The 18,948-nt window shown below is 44.4% G+C and overlaps 1 protein-coding gene and 1 non-coding gene across 2 annotated transcripts in view; both read right to left on the bottom strand.

Annotated features, from left to right (window-relative positions):
- Positions 1 to 18,948, bottom strand: part of SNX30 (sorting nexin family member 30) — a 119,214-nt gene that overhangs the window by 47,625 nt on the left and 52,641 nt on the right. The window contains exon 2 of the mRNA XM_049784661.1: positions 8,939 to 9,130. Coding sequence (XP_049640618.1) covers positions 8,939 to 9,130 — 192 coding nt within the window. The remainder of the gene's footprint in view (positions 1 to 8,938; positions 9,131 to 18,948) is intronic.
- Positions 1,546 to 1,665, bottom strand: LOC126032929 (small nucleolar RNA SNORA26). Its single transcript, XR_007504093.1, has one exon. It is a non-coding gene; the product is annotated as a small nucleolar RNA SNORA26 (small nucleolar RNA).

Raw genomic sequence — 18,948 nt, 5'->3', positions numbered from 1 at the left:
AGGGAAAAAAAGGGGGAATTAAAAAATACCACTGGCTCCCTCCAGAGAGACAGAATCTTCATCAGAAATGTCTGTCACCTCCTGAAGTGCTGTGCCAAAGTTTGAGCTGAGCTGATCCAAGCCAGGTAAACACATGGTGAACACAATGAATTCTCCAACACACTACAGGGCAGTCTGCCCCTCTTCCCCAGTCTACTGTCTCCCTCATTTCCCACTTAAATGACCTCACAGTCTACAGACATTTTACAAACCTCAAGCCCCACTTCAAGGTATCTCCTCATTCTCATTAGTTGGCCTAATCATCTCTAGTCCTAGAGAAAACTGCAGCTCTCAGCAGAACTGCCCTCAATTCTTAAGAGCCCTGGAGAACAATACTTCCTCCACAGACCATGGAACATGACTGGAGACCATTTCTCCTCAGCTTCTGCTCAGAACAACTATCATCCACTTCTCTGGGGTTCCTCTCCTTCTCTCCACCCAATGCCCCCTTCTCTACCCACACTATCCACTGAATCAAGTCTCGTTCATCATTTGTCTTGTTTTGCTTTTTTTTTGGAGACACACTGCTATTCTCAGAGATTTGTTCTGGCTGAGTTCAGGAATTACTCCTGATGGTGCTCAGGGAAACTGGGGATTGAAACTGGGTCTCCTGAATGCAAGACAAGAGCTCTACCTGCTGTACTATCTCTCCAACCTTCCCTTTCATCCTTAAAGAAAATAATGGGGTGAGTTGAATCAATAGTACAGTGAGTAAGGTGCTTGCCATACACACAGCAGACCCAGGTTTGATCCCTGGTATTTCATATGTCTGCCAGAAATAATTCCTGGACAGTCTGGAGCATTGTTGGGTGGCCCAAAAACTTAACAGCCCAAGCACATGCCCACTACCAACACTCATGGCATCTCTTTCTTACAGCAAACTTGGTAGTTACCCCAAGCCCATTAAACCCCTCCCAGCATAGTCAGCAACAACATCTTGTCATTAAATCTCATGTCCACTGTGTGATCCTTGTATCCCATGACCTCTGACCTTTTTGGCCTATCTGAAGTATTGAAAAGAATATGAGTTAAAGCAAGCATGGACAGTGACTGCCTGGCCATGGAAAGACAAGAGTAAATGTTTTCTCTAGGAACAGAAGGCTCCTTCCTGTCTCCCCAACCTCCAACCTAACCCACACCACTGTGGGTTTCAATCAAGCTTCAGTGTAGTAGATTATGTTTCAGTTTAAGTGTAACCAAATGCAGGGCTTGCAAAAAATCTGGCAGTGTAAAGGATGTCAGAACACGCAACAATCATAAATGAGTTCAAAACCAACTGTCATGAATCCCAAGTGTTTCTGTGGGGAGAAGGATGTCTCAGGAAGGCAGAGCCTGGGCCCTGGGCCACAGTGCGCAGAGACCCTTGGAATGTCTTTTGCAAGTATTAGAACAAGACAGAGGCAGATTCAAGTTCTAGCTTTACATAAATCAGTTGCCCTTTTTTAGTGGAGTTGGTTTTTGAGTCACACCTGGCAGCGCTCAGGAGTTCCTCCTTGCTCTGCGCTCAGAAATCACTCCTGGCAGGCTCAGGGGAGGAGTTTTCCGAATCTCCACTCTGGCTTTTGCGGAGACTCACTCTGCCTTCTGTTAGCCTCTGAAAGCACTGAGTTGATCTTAAGAAAGCACAGGTAAATGCAATAGGTGATTGTCTATTGTTTTAAGTTTACTTGAGTTTTCTATCCTATAATGACCACAAATTACTGAAATAAAATAAAAGGGTTTCTTTTGCAAAAGAGAACAAAAAAAGACTGGAAATAATACAGGCTTAAAGCACATGCTCTGTATGCAGTTCAGTCTGGTTTCATTCCTGCCACCACACAGTAGTCCCCAGGCATCAATGGGTTCAGCTCTTAGGACCCATTGAGGACCCACAGGATGACCCAGATATTCCCTGGCACTGGCTCTAACATTAAACCACCAATCTGGCTCACTGAGAATGAGAGAGAAGGCATTTGGGTCTCTTGAGTACCACTTGAGAGAACCTCTCCCCCCCAAAAAATACAGCATGGGTACTCAATATGGTAATGAAGCTAACTTTCTAAGAATTTGAGAAAAAGCCTCCAGGATTGAACTGCTCTAAGAGGTACAGCCTGGCTCTCCCCCGCTGGAGAGATGAGAATACCGACTGAGATCGGGTGGAGGTGGAGACCATGTCTACACTGGCACTCAGCCAGAGGCTCCTCTAAGCTCAAGCCAAAGGAGAGCTGGACTCTGCCCAGTTCTGATTATAAGGAATTTGAATGAGGGTGGGGAAGTCAGAGCTCAGAGCAATCAAGCATTTAAACAACCTTGGCCTCTGACCACTAAAGGAATGGTCATCAACTAAAAGAAAAGAGCCATTTTGTTTGCCTTTTCTGAAAACTTCAGAAGCAGAATTTTGAGACAAAATCAGGTGTTTGAACTCTGTGTTCCCTGCCTCACTCCTCCCCCGCACACACACACACACACACACACACACACACACACACACACACACACAACCCTGCCCAATATCCCTAACAATCCCTGCGATACAATATCCAGAAAGCAAGCCCCAAAGGCATCATCGAGATTCCAAACTCAGTGTCACCATAGGAAACTAGAGAAGAGAGTCCCAACTCATACCAGAGTATGAGTCAGCCAGAGGTAAAACTTGATTCCGAAACAGGTGCTGCTGGCAAGACAGCCAAGAGACTGAGCTTGGAAACAGCCATTGTAAGACACTTTCTGGTTTGGAAGGAATTGAATACCCCAGGAATGGGGACAGAAATAAGAACCAGGCTAAGAAAGGAGGGAAAGAGGGACGTGTGACAGCTCAAGCATTAGCCTGTGAACTGTGAACAGAGGATTTGAAGGAGCAGCATTCAAGAGACCAGCGGCAAGGCTAGCTGGCAGGCAAGGTCAAGAGAAGGCAGGTCCCACTGTAACAGTGAGCAGTCACCTTGCTCTGTTGTGCTTCACAGCTCAGGTTCAAAGAAAAAAAGGTTTTGCATTTCACTGACTACAGGGCAAAAAAAATAAGCTGAATCTGGTGGGGGGGAGGGGTCAGTCATGGGAATCATTCGTGGGGACAAAGCAACTGAGGACCTCCACAGATACCATGAAATCTGAGCACAATGCACCTAGCACAATGTGAGCAAGCAGCAGGCACAAATGCCCAGAGTGTGGGCAAGTCTACATGTGTGCTGGCATGTGCACAGTCTCAGGTGACAGGAAGGAACGTTGGGGCTGGGTAAGGTCCAAATGTCCCTGGCAAAAAACACAATGTCTAATTAGTGCATAAAAGCTTCAACAGAGATTGAAGAGTTTGAGGAATATGTATTTTTCTTCATGTGAGCATGCAAAGGCCTTTAAAAAGACTAGAGAGGGGTAAGTTAGAAAATAGTATTGTGGGGACTGGAGTGATAGCACAAAAGTAGGGCATTTGCTTTGCACGCAGAAAAGACCTGGGTTCTATCCCCAACATCCAGTATGGTCCCCGGAGTCTGCCAGGAGTCTCTGAGCACCGCCGGGTATAACCCAAAAACAAAAACTAACAAAAAAGAAAGAAAAAGAGAAGAAAACAAAAAGAGAACAGTATTATGGGGAAATTCTGACTGTACTCAAGTATGTGTGTGTGACAAACGCAGAGAGAAAAAGTGGAAGAATATATCAGCAATGGTTGCTTTGGGTGAGAATAAAAGTAAGATGGATGAAGAATTCATGCTTTATAAATTCCTTCCTGATGGGGCCAGAGCGATAGCACAGCAGTAGGGTATTTGCTTTGCATGCAGCTGATCCAGGATGGACCTGGGTTCGATCCCTGGTGTCCCATATGGTCCCAAGTCAGGAGCAGTTTCTGAGTGCAAAGCCAGAAGTAACCCCTAAGCATCACTGGGTGTGGCCTCCAAAAAACAAAAAATAAAATAAAAAAATGAATTCCTGGGGCCGGAGATATAGCATGAAGGTAGTGTGTTTACCTTGCATGCAGAAGGACAGTCGTTTGAATCCCAGCATCCCATATGGTCCCCCGAGCCTGCCAGAAGGCAATTTCTAAGCTTAGAGCCAGAAGTAACCCCTGAGCGCTGCTGGGTGTGGCCCAAAAAACAAAACAAAACAAAAAAAAACAGAATTCCTTTCTTTATCATGCTTAGCCTGCCTTCCTTCTTTCCTTTCTCCCTCCCTCCTTCTTACTTTCTTGTCCTTCTTTACTTCCTCCACCCACACCTTCTTTGTGGTGCCAGGGAGTCCTGGTCTATTCATTTGGTCTTTAGTATTGTTTCTTTAACCTTTTTAGTTTAGTTTTGTTTTGTTTGTTTGTTTTTTACTTTTTGGCTTTGGGGTCAAAAGTACCTGGAGGTACTCGGGCTATTCCTGGCTCTGTGCTCAGGGGACCATCTGTGATGCCAGAGAGTGCTTGCCTTAGCAGTGTCTTGCCTCCTAGACTATCTACAAATTCATTTTCTTTTTCTTTTTTTCCCTTGGTTTTTGTTTTGGGGGCCCCACCCAGCGGTGCTCAAGGGTTCCTCCTGGCTGTGCACTCAGAAATCACTTCTGGCAGGCTCAGGGGACCATATGGGATGCCGGGAATCAAACCCAGGTCCATCCTGGGTCTGTCACATGCAAGGCAAACACCCTATCACTGTGCTATCTCTCCGGACCCTACAAATCTATTTTCTTATGCAGCCCAAGGTGAGGGAGAAAACCCTCAAAACTAGAAGGTTTCCTGACTGAAACAAAAACAAAGTTATGTTGAGAATTTTCTCCCAATCATACAATTACTCTTCCTATAAATCAATGGTCCCAAAGGCAACCATGTCCTCCAGTGACTTTGTTGAAATGATAGAAGACATCTATGGTCTTTGCACTACTCTGGAGCTGGGAATATGGTGCCACCAGCATTGGAACCTGGCTAGATCTGGAGGGCTCAAGTGAACAGAATGGAGTGAGTCAGGATGGGGCACAAATAAACCTCCCCCATCTGCAGAATATGAAGAAATTCAGTAAGGAACAGACAATGGTTAATGACCCTTAGCATCAGACTACAGAACTAAACCAGCAGGGGACGGGGAGCCGGCAATGATGAGACAGGACTTAGTGGAGGAGGGATTTTGGCAGTGGTGGGTGTGGTAAAGGGACATGTAAGCCTGAATTATGAATATTATTGTAAATCCTGGTGAGAAGGGAAGGAAGGGAGAGGGAGAGGACAGAGGAAGGCGGTGGAAGGGGCAGGCTGGGGAGGAAGGGGAGGAAGACTGAAGAAGGCATAGAAGGAGAAAAGGAGGGTTGGGGAGAAAGAGAAAGAAAAGGAGGTACTACTGGGTTCCCTCTTCTAGTGAGTTAGAGGATGCTACTAAACATACTTGTCCAGAACCCCCACCACCACCAAGAAAAATGATGTGAGGGCCGGAGCACAGTGAGTAAGGTGCTTTCCTTGCACACAGTAGACTCGGGTTCAATCCCTGACACCTCAAATGGTCCCCAGAACACCATCAAAGCATGATTCCTTAGTGCAAAGCCAGGAGTAAGCCCTGGTATGGCCCAAAAAATAAATAAGTAAATAAATAAAAGATCCCAAATGTTTGTACTGCCAAGGCCCAAAATCTTTTCTCCCAATTAAAATGTGACTACTATTTGAAATAGCCCAAAACTGTTCTTTTCATGTGAGGGCCCATCCTGGATAGAGTTCATCAGCTCATTTCTGGGCACACCTGCTGTGGCCCTTACCTGTCTCAAAGTATCAGTGTGAGGAGAAAACAGGCAGCACAGGGGCCAGTGAGCACTCCACCCAGGGAGGGGGATCGCTTTCCATTTTACTACTTGCATTGTGCTTAGTGAATTTTCAATATACAAATGCCAGTGACAGATGAAGCTGTTACCTGTATGGAGGTGGTGCCGCCCTGAGAGAAACCAGTGTTTCTCTCACTCTAATTCTCCTATATTTGGGGGGGACACTGGTTCATGACCCTGAGGACCTTGTTAATATAAATCTGTTTCTGTAAATCTAGAGGGGCTGCAGAAGTTTGAGACTGCCATTCTAAGGAGCTCTCCAATTATCCCAGGCCACTGACTGAACTCTGAATAGCAAAGGCATAAAAATTAATTTCCAAGGGAGGCTGGAGTAATGACGCAGCAGTAGGGAATTTGCCTTGCATGTGGCTGACCCAGGATGGACCGTGGTTTGATCCCCTGGTGCCCCAAACCAGGAGCGATTTTTGAGTACATAGCTAGGAGTAACCTCTGAGCGTCACCAGGTGGGACCCAAACATATATATAACTGATTTCCAAGGGTTGCAAGAGAGGATAGCAAGTTGGGCACTGGCTTTGCATGCAGATGATCTGGTTTCTATCCCTGAGAACCCATCTAATACCCCCAAGTACCATCAAAAACGATCTCTGAGCATAGTAGAGCCAACAATAAGCTCTTAGCACCACTCAATGTGGTTCAAACACAAAATAATCCCAAAAATTTTTTTCAAAACTTTAAAATTGGGAGCCAGAGTGGTGGCGCAAGCAGTAAGGAGTCTGCCTTGCCCACACTAGCCTAGGACAGACCGTTTTTCTATCCCCTGGTGTCCCATATGGTCCCCCAAGCCAGGAGTGATTTCTGAGCGCATATCCAGGAGTAACCCCTGAGCGTCACAGGGTGTGTCCCAAAATCCAAAAAACAATATTTTTAAATTTAAATTTAAATTTATTCAAATAAATGCAATTAGCTACAAGTACAAGGTTTAAAACTTTCTTTAAAAAGAGCCCCAGAGATAGCTCAATAATGGAGCATCTGCTTTGAGGACTTAAGGCCATGAGTTTGATCCCCAGCATCACCCACCCTAATGCTGAGTGCCAGTAATGGTTCCATAACAAAGTGTGCAAGCTTAAAGTACAGCAACCAAGTATGTGCAAGTATCACAACTAAAGTGTGCAACCTGTGAGTACCACAATTAAGTGTATGAGCAGCACAACTGAGGAAAGGGGAAGGAAAAGGGAAGGGAAAGGGAAGGGAAGGAAAAGGGAAGGGAAAGGGAAGGGAAGGGAAGGGAAGGGAAGGGAAGGGAAGGGAAGGGAAGGGAAGGGAAGGGAAGGGAAGGGAAGGGAAGGAGAAAGAGCACATCAGCAGCACAGCCATGTGTAATCCTGGCCAGTGTGTGTGAACCCCACAACTGAAGTGCACACACATTGCAACCAAGTACAGGCAAATGACAGTCACCACCAAAGGCTACCACCACAGCACCACTGCCCAAGAAAAAGAAAGAGAAGGAAAAGGGGAGTTAAAAACAAAATTTCAAAAGAAATAAAATAAAATTTAAATTTTTCATACATAAAATAGGACAAGGACCTAGCTCAAAGGACTGTCTCAAACAATCTTTGTATGCAGAAGGCCAGGGTGTGATCTGGCACTTCACGGTATCCTGAGCACTTTTAGGGATGACTTCTGAGCACTAAGTTGGGAATAGTCCCTGAGCCTTACCCGGTGAGGTCCTCAAACCATAATAGAGGCATATAAATTAATAAATAGCTGTAATCATCTCTATAATCCCAGATATTCAAGTTAGAATCCTGGTTACCAAGTTCTTGCGTTTTTTAAGTTTACAAGTCACACCTAGGCATGTGCAGGGACATATTGAGGAGAGAGAGAGAGAGAGAGAGAGAGAGAGAGAGAGAGAGAGAGAGAGAGAGAGAGAGAGAGAGAGAGAGAGAGAGAAAGAGAGAGAGAGAGAGTCACACCTGGGCATGTGCAGGGATATACTGAGGAGAGAGAGGCGAGAGAGGGAGGGAGAGAGGGAGAGAGGGGGAGAGAGAGAGAGAGAGAGAGAGAGAGAGAGAGAGAGAGAGGAAGAGAGGAGAGAAAGAGAGAGGAAGAGAGAGAGGAGAGAAAGAGAGAGAGAGGAAGAGAGAGAGGAGAGAAAGAGAGAGAGAGTCACACCTGGGCATGTGCAGGGACATACTGAGGAAAGAGAGGAGAGAGAGGGAGGGAGAGAGGGAGAGAGGGAGGGAGAAAGGGAGAGAGAGGAGGGAGGGAGAGAGAGAGGAGAAAGAGAGAGAGTGTTTTGCCAGGAATCAAACGCTGGTTGACAGCATGCAAGGCAAATGTCTTATATCCAGTACTATCGTATCATCCTTAGTTACCAACTTTGCAACTGTGAATAAGTAACAAAACTTTCTGCTTCAGTTTCTTCCTTTTCAAAATTATGACTGCAGATCTATATTTCAAGATTCCGGTGCCACCTAACTACAATCATGTTTGTAATCACAGTGTTCTAAAGACATCATTAAAATAAATTTATAAAAAGATTTGTGTGCCAATGTTCAATCAAGCCTCCAACAGCTATGTGTAGCACAGAGCTAATAAATATTAGATCTCAACCTTCTAGAACTCCTCTCCTCTGACCATCAACTCCAGCCACACTGAAGTATTACCATGATCTCATCACAAGGGTTGGATTGATAACATAATTTCTCAGTTTCAAGGTCAAGTAATTCAATAAGGTAATTTGAAACGTACATGGAGGGAATCTATGGTGGTGAGTGGGAAATTGGGAACAAAAATGAAGGGAAGGTTCTATTGGTGTTGGGATCGGTGTTTGAACAAAATTTAATGCCTGAAATGACTACATTATGAATAAGTTGGTCATCACATTGTTTTTTTTTTTTTTTGGTCATCACATTGTTTTAATAAAAATTAAAGGAAAAAAAGAATTGGACAGAAAAGAAATCAAAGTATGCAGATTGAATGATCTTTGCAATACTGACAGTCACAACTTCTTTTTTACTTTGTGATAAAGTGTTTTACATACAGTCCTTTCATTGTGAACATATTCACTCTCTCAAAATGCTACATTGACAATTGCCAAAAATAAAAATGGTGGGAAGAACTGTAAAAAATCACACAAAATGTCTTCCAAGAACATCTGTTGAAGCCAGCGGAAGAAGAGAAACCTACTTTGGTGGTAATCCTGTAGGTGATGTAGGTCTCCATCGTACAGACATGCTTCTTGGGGTCATCAACCGTGACAAAGAGATCTCTGGTTTCACCATCAATGTCATCATCTAGCTGGAGTCTATTGAGAAGAGAAGATGAAGAAGCTGGACTTGAAGTGCCTGCTGGGGTTCCACCGTTGGGCAAAATGAGATCCTAAAGGAAGAGAGAGAATTTCCTTACAAATGAAATGAAAACACACCTGGGGTATAACTGCAGAAGCTACCAAACCAGAAAACACTTCTGCCTACAGAAATAACTTTCTAGGACTCTGAGCCTTTCTTAATTTGCATTTCATGTGTGAATAGGGTTCTATTTGTTTGTTTGCTAGTTTTTTTGTTTTGTTTTGTTTTATCTTTGGGCCATACCCGGCAGTGCTCAGGGGTCACTCCTGGCTGTCTGCTCAGAAATAGCTCCTAGCAGGCAGCGGGGACCATATGGGACACCGGGATTCAAACCAACCACCTTTGGTCCTGGATCAGCTGCTTGCAAGGCAAATGCCTCTGTGCTATCTCTCCGGGCCCTTGTTTGCTAGTTTAAGTTGGAATCACACCTGGTGATGCTCAGGGCTTTACTCCACATTTGTCTGCGCTCAGAGATCACTCCTAGCAGGACTCAGAGGACCATATGGAATGCCAGGGATCAAACTTGGTTGATCACCTTCAAGGCAAGTGCTTTGCCTGTTGTACTATCAATCTAGTCCCTACATGGGTCTTTTATGACCAAGAGAATCAAACTCAGTACTGTACAGCATATGTGTGCTGATTCATTTACTGTGAGGAAGTCATCACCCCTACCATCAGCTGACTTCAATAGCGAGAATCATAAACACACACCATATGTTCTCTTACTATGAAGTGGTCAGAGTCGGTGCAATAGCACATCAGGTAGAGCATTTGGCTCGCATGTGGCCAACCCAGGTTTGATCCCCAGCAATCCATGTGATCCCCTGAGTCCACCAGAGCCAGGAGTAACCCCTGAGCATGGCTGGATGTGGCCCCAAAACAAAACAAAACAATATCCTCTAGTTCCATTCACATTGCTGTAACTTGCTTGGTTTCACCAGTTCTTACGATTGTGTTGTATTCCACTGTGTAAATATACCACTGTTTCTTTATCCATTTACCTGTTGTTGGATATATGTGTAGTTTCCACATATTGATTATTGTACTAAACGCAGCAATAAGCATAGGAATGCTTATACCTTTTCAAATTAATGCTTAAAATCCTTTTAAAATAATTATTTCACTCAATCGCCTCAAAGGGACTACTCAAAGGTCTCATCACCAACATCTAAGTATACTTGTCAATAAACTAGATTGAGGAGCCAGGGAGAAAGGTCAAAGCACTGGAGAGGAAATTCTATCTCTGGCATCACATAGTTCCCACTTTCCCCCCTAACACTGCCGGAAGTGACCCTTGAAATAGTACCATCATTTGTGGTCCAAACAAACAAAGAACTATAGATCTGGTCTTGTATAAGTCCTGAACACAGAATTTTACAGGAAAGAGAAAAGAGAGAAAACTGCTCAGAATCATATCTAAGTATTCATCAATAAAATTCACAGGGGCCGGATAGATAGCAAAATGGTAGGGTGTTTGCCTTGCACACAGCCAACCCAGGATGGACAGTGGTTCAAATCCCAGCATTCCATATGGTCCCCGTGATTGCCAGGAGTGATTTCAGAGCTGAGAGACAGGAGTAACCACTGAGCACCACCGGGTGTGACCCCCTCCCCACAAAAATAAAATAAAATTCACAATATGATGAACTTCAGGAAAAGCAAAAAGTCAGTCTCTTCAATAAACAAATCACCAAGGGAGAAGAAAAAGAACTAGAACACCAGTAGCTATAGAGAAACACGAAATATGAAATCTTTCAACCACTTGCAAAGGATTCTGATTACAACAAAATGTCCACTTATCCGGGGTACTGCATGTGGTACCTGAATTCTGCCAGAAATGATCCCTGAGCACAGAGCCAGGAGTACCCAAATAACTGCTACGTATGGTTCCAAAATAAACAGTAATTTCCCAAGGTTTTGAGTTATTCAGGAAAACGTGAACATTGTTCAGATATTTTATGGCATTGTGGATCTATCTGGTAATAAAATGATTATGATTTTACCAAGTCTTCATCTTTTTTTCTGGGGTGGGGGACCATTTCCTGAGGTGCTCCTCAGCTACTTCAAGCTCTGTGCTTGAGGACTGCTCCTCTATGCTGGGGTGGGGCGGGGAGGAGAGGGTGGAGATCACTCCTGGTGGTTTCTAGGGATCATGTACAGTGCCAGAGAGATCAAACATGGGTCTCCTGCATGCAAAGCATGTGGTCAGGTCATTGAGCGATATCTCCCACCCCCAAAGCCTTCATCTTTAAAAAAAAAAAAAAAAATCCTAAAATATATTCTAAAATGTTCATGATGAAATAAGAGAATACTGGTATCTGCTTCAAAAATAATCAAGAATGAGTAGTTACGACTAGAGATGATAAAGATGCACCCAAGCTAATTACATAATGAATCCGCTAATTGCAGGTTTTTTAGGCAATTCCTTTGGAAATTCATATAAGGATCTTTTTTTTTGTTTTGTTTTGTTTTGTTTTTTGTTTGTTTGTTTTTGGGCCACACCCGGCGGTGCTCAGGGGTTTCTCCTGGCTGGCTGCTCAGAAATAGCTCCTGGCAGGCACAGGGGACCATATGGGACACCGGGATTCGAACCAACCACCTTTGGTCCTGGATCGGCTGCTTGCAAGGCAAACACCGCTGTGCTATCTCTCCAGGCCCTCATATAAGGATCTTAACCAAAACAACTCCTCTGTGAACCAGTGTAGGGGGCAAAGCACTTGCTTGGCCAATTTTGGTTCTATCTCCTGCACTGTATATGGTGCCCTGAGCACTGCTAGGAGTGATCTCTGAGTACAGAGCCAAATACACACCCTAATCAATGCAGAAGGTGACCTTCAAAATAAAATGAAATAAAATAAAGCAAAAAGACACCAGCACTCTCCCTGGATCATGTCACCTATGAAAGACAATCCTAGAGGGAAAACATGAAAATTGTAGGAGGGAAAAAATGTTTATTACACAGGTCACTCAAAACTTTCAAAGCCAGGGCTCCAGGGCTGGAGCAATAATACAATGGTGGGACATTTGCCTTAAATGCGGCTAATCTGGGTTCGATCCCTGGCATCTTATATGGTCCACTGAGCATCCTCAAGAGTGAATACTGAATGCAAACCTAGGAATAGCCCCCAAGGAACTGCCAGGTGTGTCTTGAAAACTAAACAAACAAACCAAAAGAATTCTCAAACCAGGGGCCAGGAAGAGTACCACAGAGCACGTTCCCAGCATGTGTGAGGCCTAGGTTAAATTCTAAGCATCCTTTCAAGTGATCTGGTTGTCCCCTGAGCACTAACTGAAGGCACCAGGCTTAGCTCTGCCAAGAGTGACCCCCACCCTACCTCTTTCCAACAACTGCGGGGTATGGCCTCTGTTAAAAGGAAAAAGAGGGGTTGGAGAGATAGCATGGAGGTAGGGCATTTGCCTTGCATGCAGAAGGACGGTGGTTCAAATCTCAGAATCCCACATGGTCTCCCGAGCCTGCCAGGAGCGATTTCTTGAGCCTAGAGTCAGGAGTAACCCCTGAGCGCTGCCAGGTGTGACCCAACCCCCCCCCAAAAAATAAATAAAATAAAAGGAAAAAGAAGACTTTCAAAGACAGCCAACCAATTCCGAAAAAAATGTACACTCTTGAGTGGGAGCAATAATATGTATGGCACAGAAGGCACCTGCCTTACACTCAGCTGGCCTGGGGGAACATGGTCCCCCTAATGTCTACCAGGAATGCTCCCTGAGCACAGTTGAGTGTGGCTCAAAAGTAAGCAAATGAAAAAATTTTAGGACAAACTCCCCTTATAACAGGCCTGGTCCACCAGGACCCCTTCATCATCTCTCGTCCCTGAGAAAGAAGCACCTTCAGACACTGCTTTAGGCTGCCTCCTACCTCCATCTGTCTGTCACTTTCCACCAGCCCCTCTTGCCTAGATCCCCACAAAGCAGGCTCTTCTCTTCAGTTTCTGCTCAAGTGACACTGACTCTGAGCAGCTGTCTGAGCCCACCTACTCCTCTCCATCTCTCTCCAGGCCCTTGCCCAGCTTTATTTTAGTCACTGGCTTATTCATTCGAGATTTTATTACCGTGATTGATTACCAGACTCCACTCTCATCTACAAATCCCATTAAGCCTAGAGGCATTGACAGGTCCATCTCTCTGGCTTCTGGCGCTTAGTAGGTAAAGACTCCCCCAAGTACAGGACAAATCCCTTGCCAATAAAATGCACACCTGTTGAATAAGAAGGCAGCCAGGCTTGCTGGGTTGGAAGGCCCAGTTATGAACCACAATTTTATTAGTTACTAGACTTACCCAAGTTTTTGTTTGTTGAGTTTCTTTTTTAATTTTATTTATTTGGTTTTGGGGTCATACCCGGGTACACTCAGGGTAACTCTTGGCTCTGTGCTCAGAAATCACTCCTGGCAGGTTCACAGGACCATATGGGATGCTGGGTAGAATCCAGGTCCATCCTGGCTGGGCAGCATGCAAGGCAAATGCCCTCCTGCTGTGCTGTCGCTCCAGCCCCTTATCCAAGTTTCTTAATCTTTCTATGGCCCCTCTCCTCATTTATAAAATAAAATCTTATAAGGATAATGAAGAAATAGCCCAGTAGTTCACAACTAAAGGAGAAGAGCCACAGTCAAGTGTGTGACCACAACCACTATGCCACACCTGGCAAACACCACAGCTGAGAAAAAAATGTGTGAAAGCCACAGGCAGGCCCATGTGTTGTGCCATCAGAACAACATCAAAGGAGATTTTTGTAAAGGGTAGCAAAGAAATCATTAATACATTATTGTTATAATGACTGGAATAAGATAGGTGTTACCTCATTTTATTTGCCTTTTTTCTCCATTGGAACCAGACCTGGTATTGCCCAGGACTTACTTCTGACTCTACTCAGGAATCACTCCTGATGAAATTTGCGGCGTCATATGTGGTGCTGGGGGTCAAACATAGTAGTTGCATGCAAGGAAAGTGTCCTACCTGCTGCACTATTGCACCAGTGCTTGCATCATTTTAATATATTTAAAAGGGGGGAAAAAACTGGAGGCGAATTTATATGCAAGTACTCTTACATCCTGCCATAGAATATGTAGTAGCTCATAGCAGTCATTTAAATTGTGCTGCTAAAAACTAAAATGGAATCAAGAGGCACAGTACTACCTCAAATGTACCTTCATTGACCTGGGAAGATTGCTCAAAGGGCTAGAGTGTATGTCTATTGTTTCTTTGGGGTTTTGTGGTGGGGAGTGGCACAACCAGCAACACTCAGAGATTACTCCTGGCTCTGCACTCAGAAATCACTCCTGGCATGCTTGGAGGACCATATGAATGCCATATGCAAGGCAAATGTCCTACACGATAGCTATCATTCTACCCCCTAGAGGGAGTGTCTGTTTTCTATGCAGGAGTCCTAGGATCAATCCCTGAGAAATACTAAGATGTGTATTAGTATGCTTTTACTGTAGCAATAGGTTGGAGGAACAATCACATGGTAGACAAATGAACAGAAACTCTTCCTTGCTCTTACCATAGAGATTTCTAAGAAAAACCTCTCTCGTTATAAGAGATTTTCCTCTGGGCCCGGAGAGATAGTACAGCGGCGTTTGCCTTGCAAGCAGCCAATCCAGTATCAAAGGTGGTTGGTTCAAATCCCGGCGTCCCATATGGTCCCCCGTGCCTGCCAGGAGCTATTTCTGAGCAGACAGCCAGGAGTAACCCCTGAGCACTGCCGGGTGTGACCCCGCCAAAAAAAAAAAAAAAACAATAAAAACAAGAGATTTTCCTCTGACACTGGCCCCACTTACCTGCCAAAAGACAAATCTAGCTAGGTTGCCTAATAGGTTTGTTTAGATAGTTTAGATTTGGGTTTTAGGGTCATATCCAACAGTGCTCAAAGGTCACTTCCAGCATAATGCTTGGGAATTGCTCTCAGAGGTGTTCAGGACACCATGTAGTACTGGGGATCAAACCCCACAAGCAAAACATTTACACTAGACCTTTGAACTGTCTTCCCAGCCCAGAAACACTCTCCTCCAAATAATCTGTTACAAAATCCACCATTGTGATCTGCATAGGTGAGCATAGCTGCCTTCCAAAATCCACCATTGTGGTTTTGCCTGCTACAAAAAGATTCTTGAGGGGGCTGGAGGGATAGCATAGAGGTAGGGTGTTTGCCTTGCATGTAGAAGGATGGTGGTTCGAATTCCAGCATCCCATATGTTTCCCTGAGCCCGCCAGGAGTGATTTCTGAATGCAGAGCCAGGAATAACCCCTGAGTACTGTTGGGTGTGACCAAAAGACCAAAAAAAAAAAAAAAAAAAAGATTCTTGAGCTAGAAAGCTAGTGTAAGAAACAATGGGATTGCTTGGCATACTGTCCACCCAGGCTTGAACCCAACACTGCAGATAGTCCTCTAAGCCCTGCCAGAACTGATCTCTGAGAGGAGAGCCAGGAGTAAGCCTTGAGCACAGATAAGAGTGATACCCCAGGGTTAAAGGAATAGCACATTGGTAGAGCATTTGCCTTGCATACGTCCAACTTCGGACGGACCCCGGTTCTATTCCCAGCATCCCATATGGTCCCCAAGCCTGCCAGGAGTGACTTCTGAGCAAAGAGCCAGGAGTAACCCCTGAGCACCACCAGGTGTGGCCCAAAAACAACAACAAAATAGAGTGACACCCCCAAAAGAGTAATAAATAAATAAAACAGGGACAGGAGATACAGTACAGTGGGTAGAGCACATGCCTGGCACACAGCTAATCTAGACTCAATCTCCGAATGCCATATGTGCCCCTGAGTACTGCCAAAAGTGAGTCCTGAGTGAAGAGTATGGAATAACCCCTCAGCACTGCTGGTTGTGGCCCAAATAAAAAACAAAAGCAAACTAATAGACTTGAATATAGATCACTTGCAAAATATGTTATATTCAACATATTTTATTTTAGGTTTTTTTTGGGGGGGGCATATACAGGGCTTAATCCAGGTTCTCTGCTCAGGGACCATATATGAAGCTTGGGATTTGAACTGGCATTGGCAGCGTGCACGGCAAGCATCTTGCCACCTGTTTTATCTCTCCAATCCTAAATATAGGGGTTTTTGTTTTTGTTGGGTTTTGGGTCATACACAGCAGTGCTCATGGGTTATCTCTGGTTCTGTGCTCAGAAATCTCTCCTAGCAAGTTCAGGGAACCATATGAGATGCTGAGAATCAAACCCGGGCCAGTTCAAGGTTGGCCATGTGCAAGGCAAACGCCCTACCCACTATGCTATTGTTTCGGTCCCCTAAATATAGGTTTTATAAAAAGAAAGTCATATGTCTTAGGAGCCAGTGTCATATGCCTATAAAACAAATCTTGCAAATATATTCTTTCTTTGTTCTCTTCTTGATACTGGTAGAGATTCGAATATGGGCAACAAGATGATTAACCCCTCTCCTATTTCCACAGCACTAAGATGGTAATGATGATGTCTGTCCCTTTTTTTTTTTCTTTTTATCTATTTTTAAAATAATATCTTTATTTAAGTACCATGATTACAAACATGTTTGTAGTTGGGTTTCAGTCATAAAAAGAAAAACAAAACACACACACCCCTTCACCACTGTAACCTTCCTAACCACCAATGCCCTCCATCATTTTCCTCCCCCACCCCATGCCTGTCTTAGAGACTGGCATTCTACTTCTCTCACTCACTACCATTGTCATGACAGCTGTTAGTATAGTTATTTCTCTATTTCTTGGTCTTTGTGATAAGCTTCATACCATGGGCCAGTCCTTCTAGCCCTCATCTCTATTGTCTCTGGGTATTATTACAATAATGTCTTTTATTTTCCTTAAATCCCATAGATGAGTGAGACTATTCTGCATCTATCTCTCTCCCTCTGACTTATTTCACTCAGCATAATAGTTTCCATGTCCATCCATGTATATGAAAATTTCATGACTTGATTTTTCCTGATGGCCACATAGTAATCCATTGTGTAGATGTACAAATTTCTTTAGCCACTCATCTGTTGTCAGGCATCTGTTGTCAGCCAGATTCTGGCTATTGTAAATAGCTCTGCAATGAAAATATGTGTACAGAAGGTATTTTTGTATTATTTTGTGTTCCTAGGGTATATCCCTAGGAGTGGTATAGGTGGATCATATGGGAGCTAAATTTCCAGGTTTTGGAGGAAGTTTATTACATATTTTTAAAGAAGTTTCTTCTGATGAGAACTTTTATGATGTACTCCCTGAGTCACTTTTAAATGCTCAATATGGACTGCTAACGATCATCACCACACTGCATAATCCAGTGCCTGTATTTTTAATTTCATAACTGCAGGCTCATGCTTTTCTGTCCCTTTCATCCTTTCATCTCATCAATTCTCCACCCATCTTTGGCTTGGGTTTTCTGTTTCTATGAGCTGGTCATCTTTTTTTGTTTTTTGTTTTTTGGGGGGGCCACACCCACCAGCACTCGGGTTACTCATGTCAGAAATCGCTCCTGGCTTAGGGGAACATATGGGATGTCAGGGATTGAACCCACATCCGTCCTGGGTCAGTTGCATGCAAGGCAAATGCCCTACCACTGTACTACCACTCAACACATTGGTCATTCTATTTTAAATGGGCTGAGGAGATGGTTTTTACAAGTTTTTATAGGTAAACCCCACATATAAATAAGGTCAAACATGCCTTCATGGCCCATCTATATTGTGACAAGTGGTAATATTTTATTCTTTTTTTATGATTTAATCATTCCATGTTTATGACAATTGTTTTATCCATCTGCATGCTACGACACATATAGAACAATGAGAGATGGAGGAAAAGGGGGAGGAGAAGGAGAAGGAAGAGGACAAGGAGACAGGGAGAGAGAGAGGACGAGGACCGAGGAGAAGAGGGGCCAGAGCAATAGCACAAAGGGTAGGGCATTTGCCTTGCACATAGTCAGCCCAGGTTTGATCCTTGGTATTCTAGATAGTCCACTGAGCACCACTAGGGATAATCCCTGAGTGCTGTTGGGTGTTATCTGAAAATGGGGGGAGGAGGGAGAGGAAAGGAAATGGGGGAGGAGGGAGAAAGGGAGGAGAGGGAGAAGAGTTTATCACAGGGCCCGGAGAGATAGCACAGCGGCATTTGCCTTGCAAGCAGCCAATCCAGGACCAAAGGTGGTTGGTTCGAATCCCGGTGTCCCATATGGTCCCCCGTGCCTGCCAGGAGCTATTTCTGAGCAGACAGCCAGGAGTAACCCCTGACCATCGCCGGGTGTGGCCCAAAAACCAAAAAAAAAAAAAAAAAAAAAGTTTATCATAGAGTTTATCTAGCCATCCAGATGGGTCATTTTTTTTAAAACATTATTTATTTATTTAGGTTTGGGATTACTCCTTGCTCTGCACTCAGAAATCCCTCCTGAAAGGCTCAGGGGACCATATGGGTTGCCTGGAATTGAACCCGGCCCATCCTAGGTCGGTCATGTGCAATGCAAATGCCCTACTGCTGTGCTATTGCTCTGGCCCCCAAATGGGTCATTTCTAAAAAGTGAAATCACCCTTTCTGAGGAGAAGTGGGGGGAGGGAGGGGAAAGGGGAGGAGAAGGGGAAGGAAGGGGGGAGGGGGAGGAGGAGGTACAGGAGGAAGTCAGGGAGGAAGTGAAGAGAAGGGGAAGGAGGGAGGAGGGGGAGAAGACGCAGGAGAGAAAGGGAGGAAAAAGGGGGGAGGAGAAGGGGGGAAGAGGAAGGGGGAGGAGGGAAAGAAAGGAAAAAGGTGGGAAAGGAAAGAAGGAAAGAGGAAGAAGCTGTTCCTATAATAAACATGGTGATACTTAGATCTTTTCACATTAGTTTTTTTTTCTTCAGAATAAATACCTATGGAAG

Source organism: Suncus etruscus, chromosome 1 (genome assembly GCF_024139225.1).
Source record: "Suncus etruscus isolate mSunEtr1 chromosome 1, mSunEtr1.pri.cur, whole genome shotgun sequence".
NCBI classification, from domain to species: Eukaryota; Metazoa; Chordata; class Mammalia; order Eulipotyphla; family Soricidae; genus Suncus; species Suncus etruscus.
This window is presented reverse-complemented; position numbering and strand designations above follow the sequence as displayed.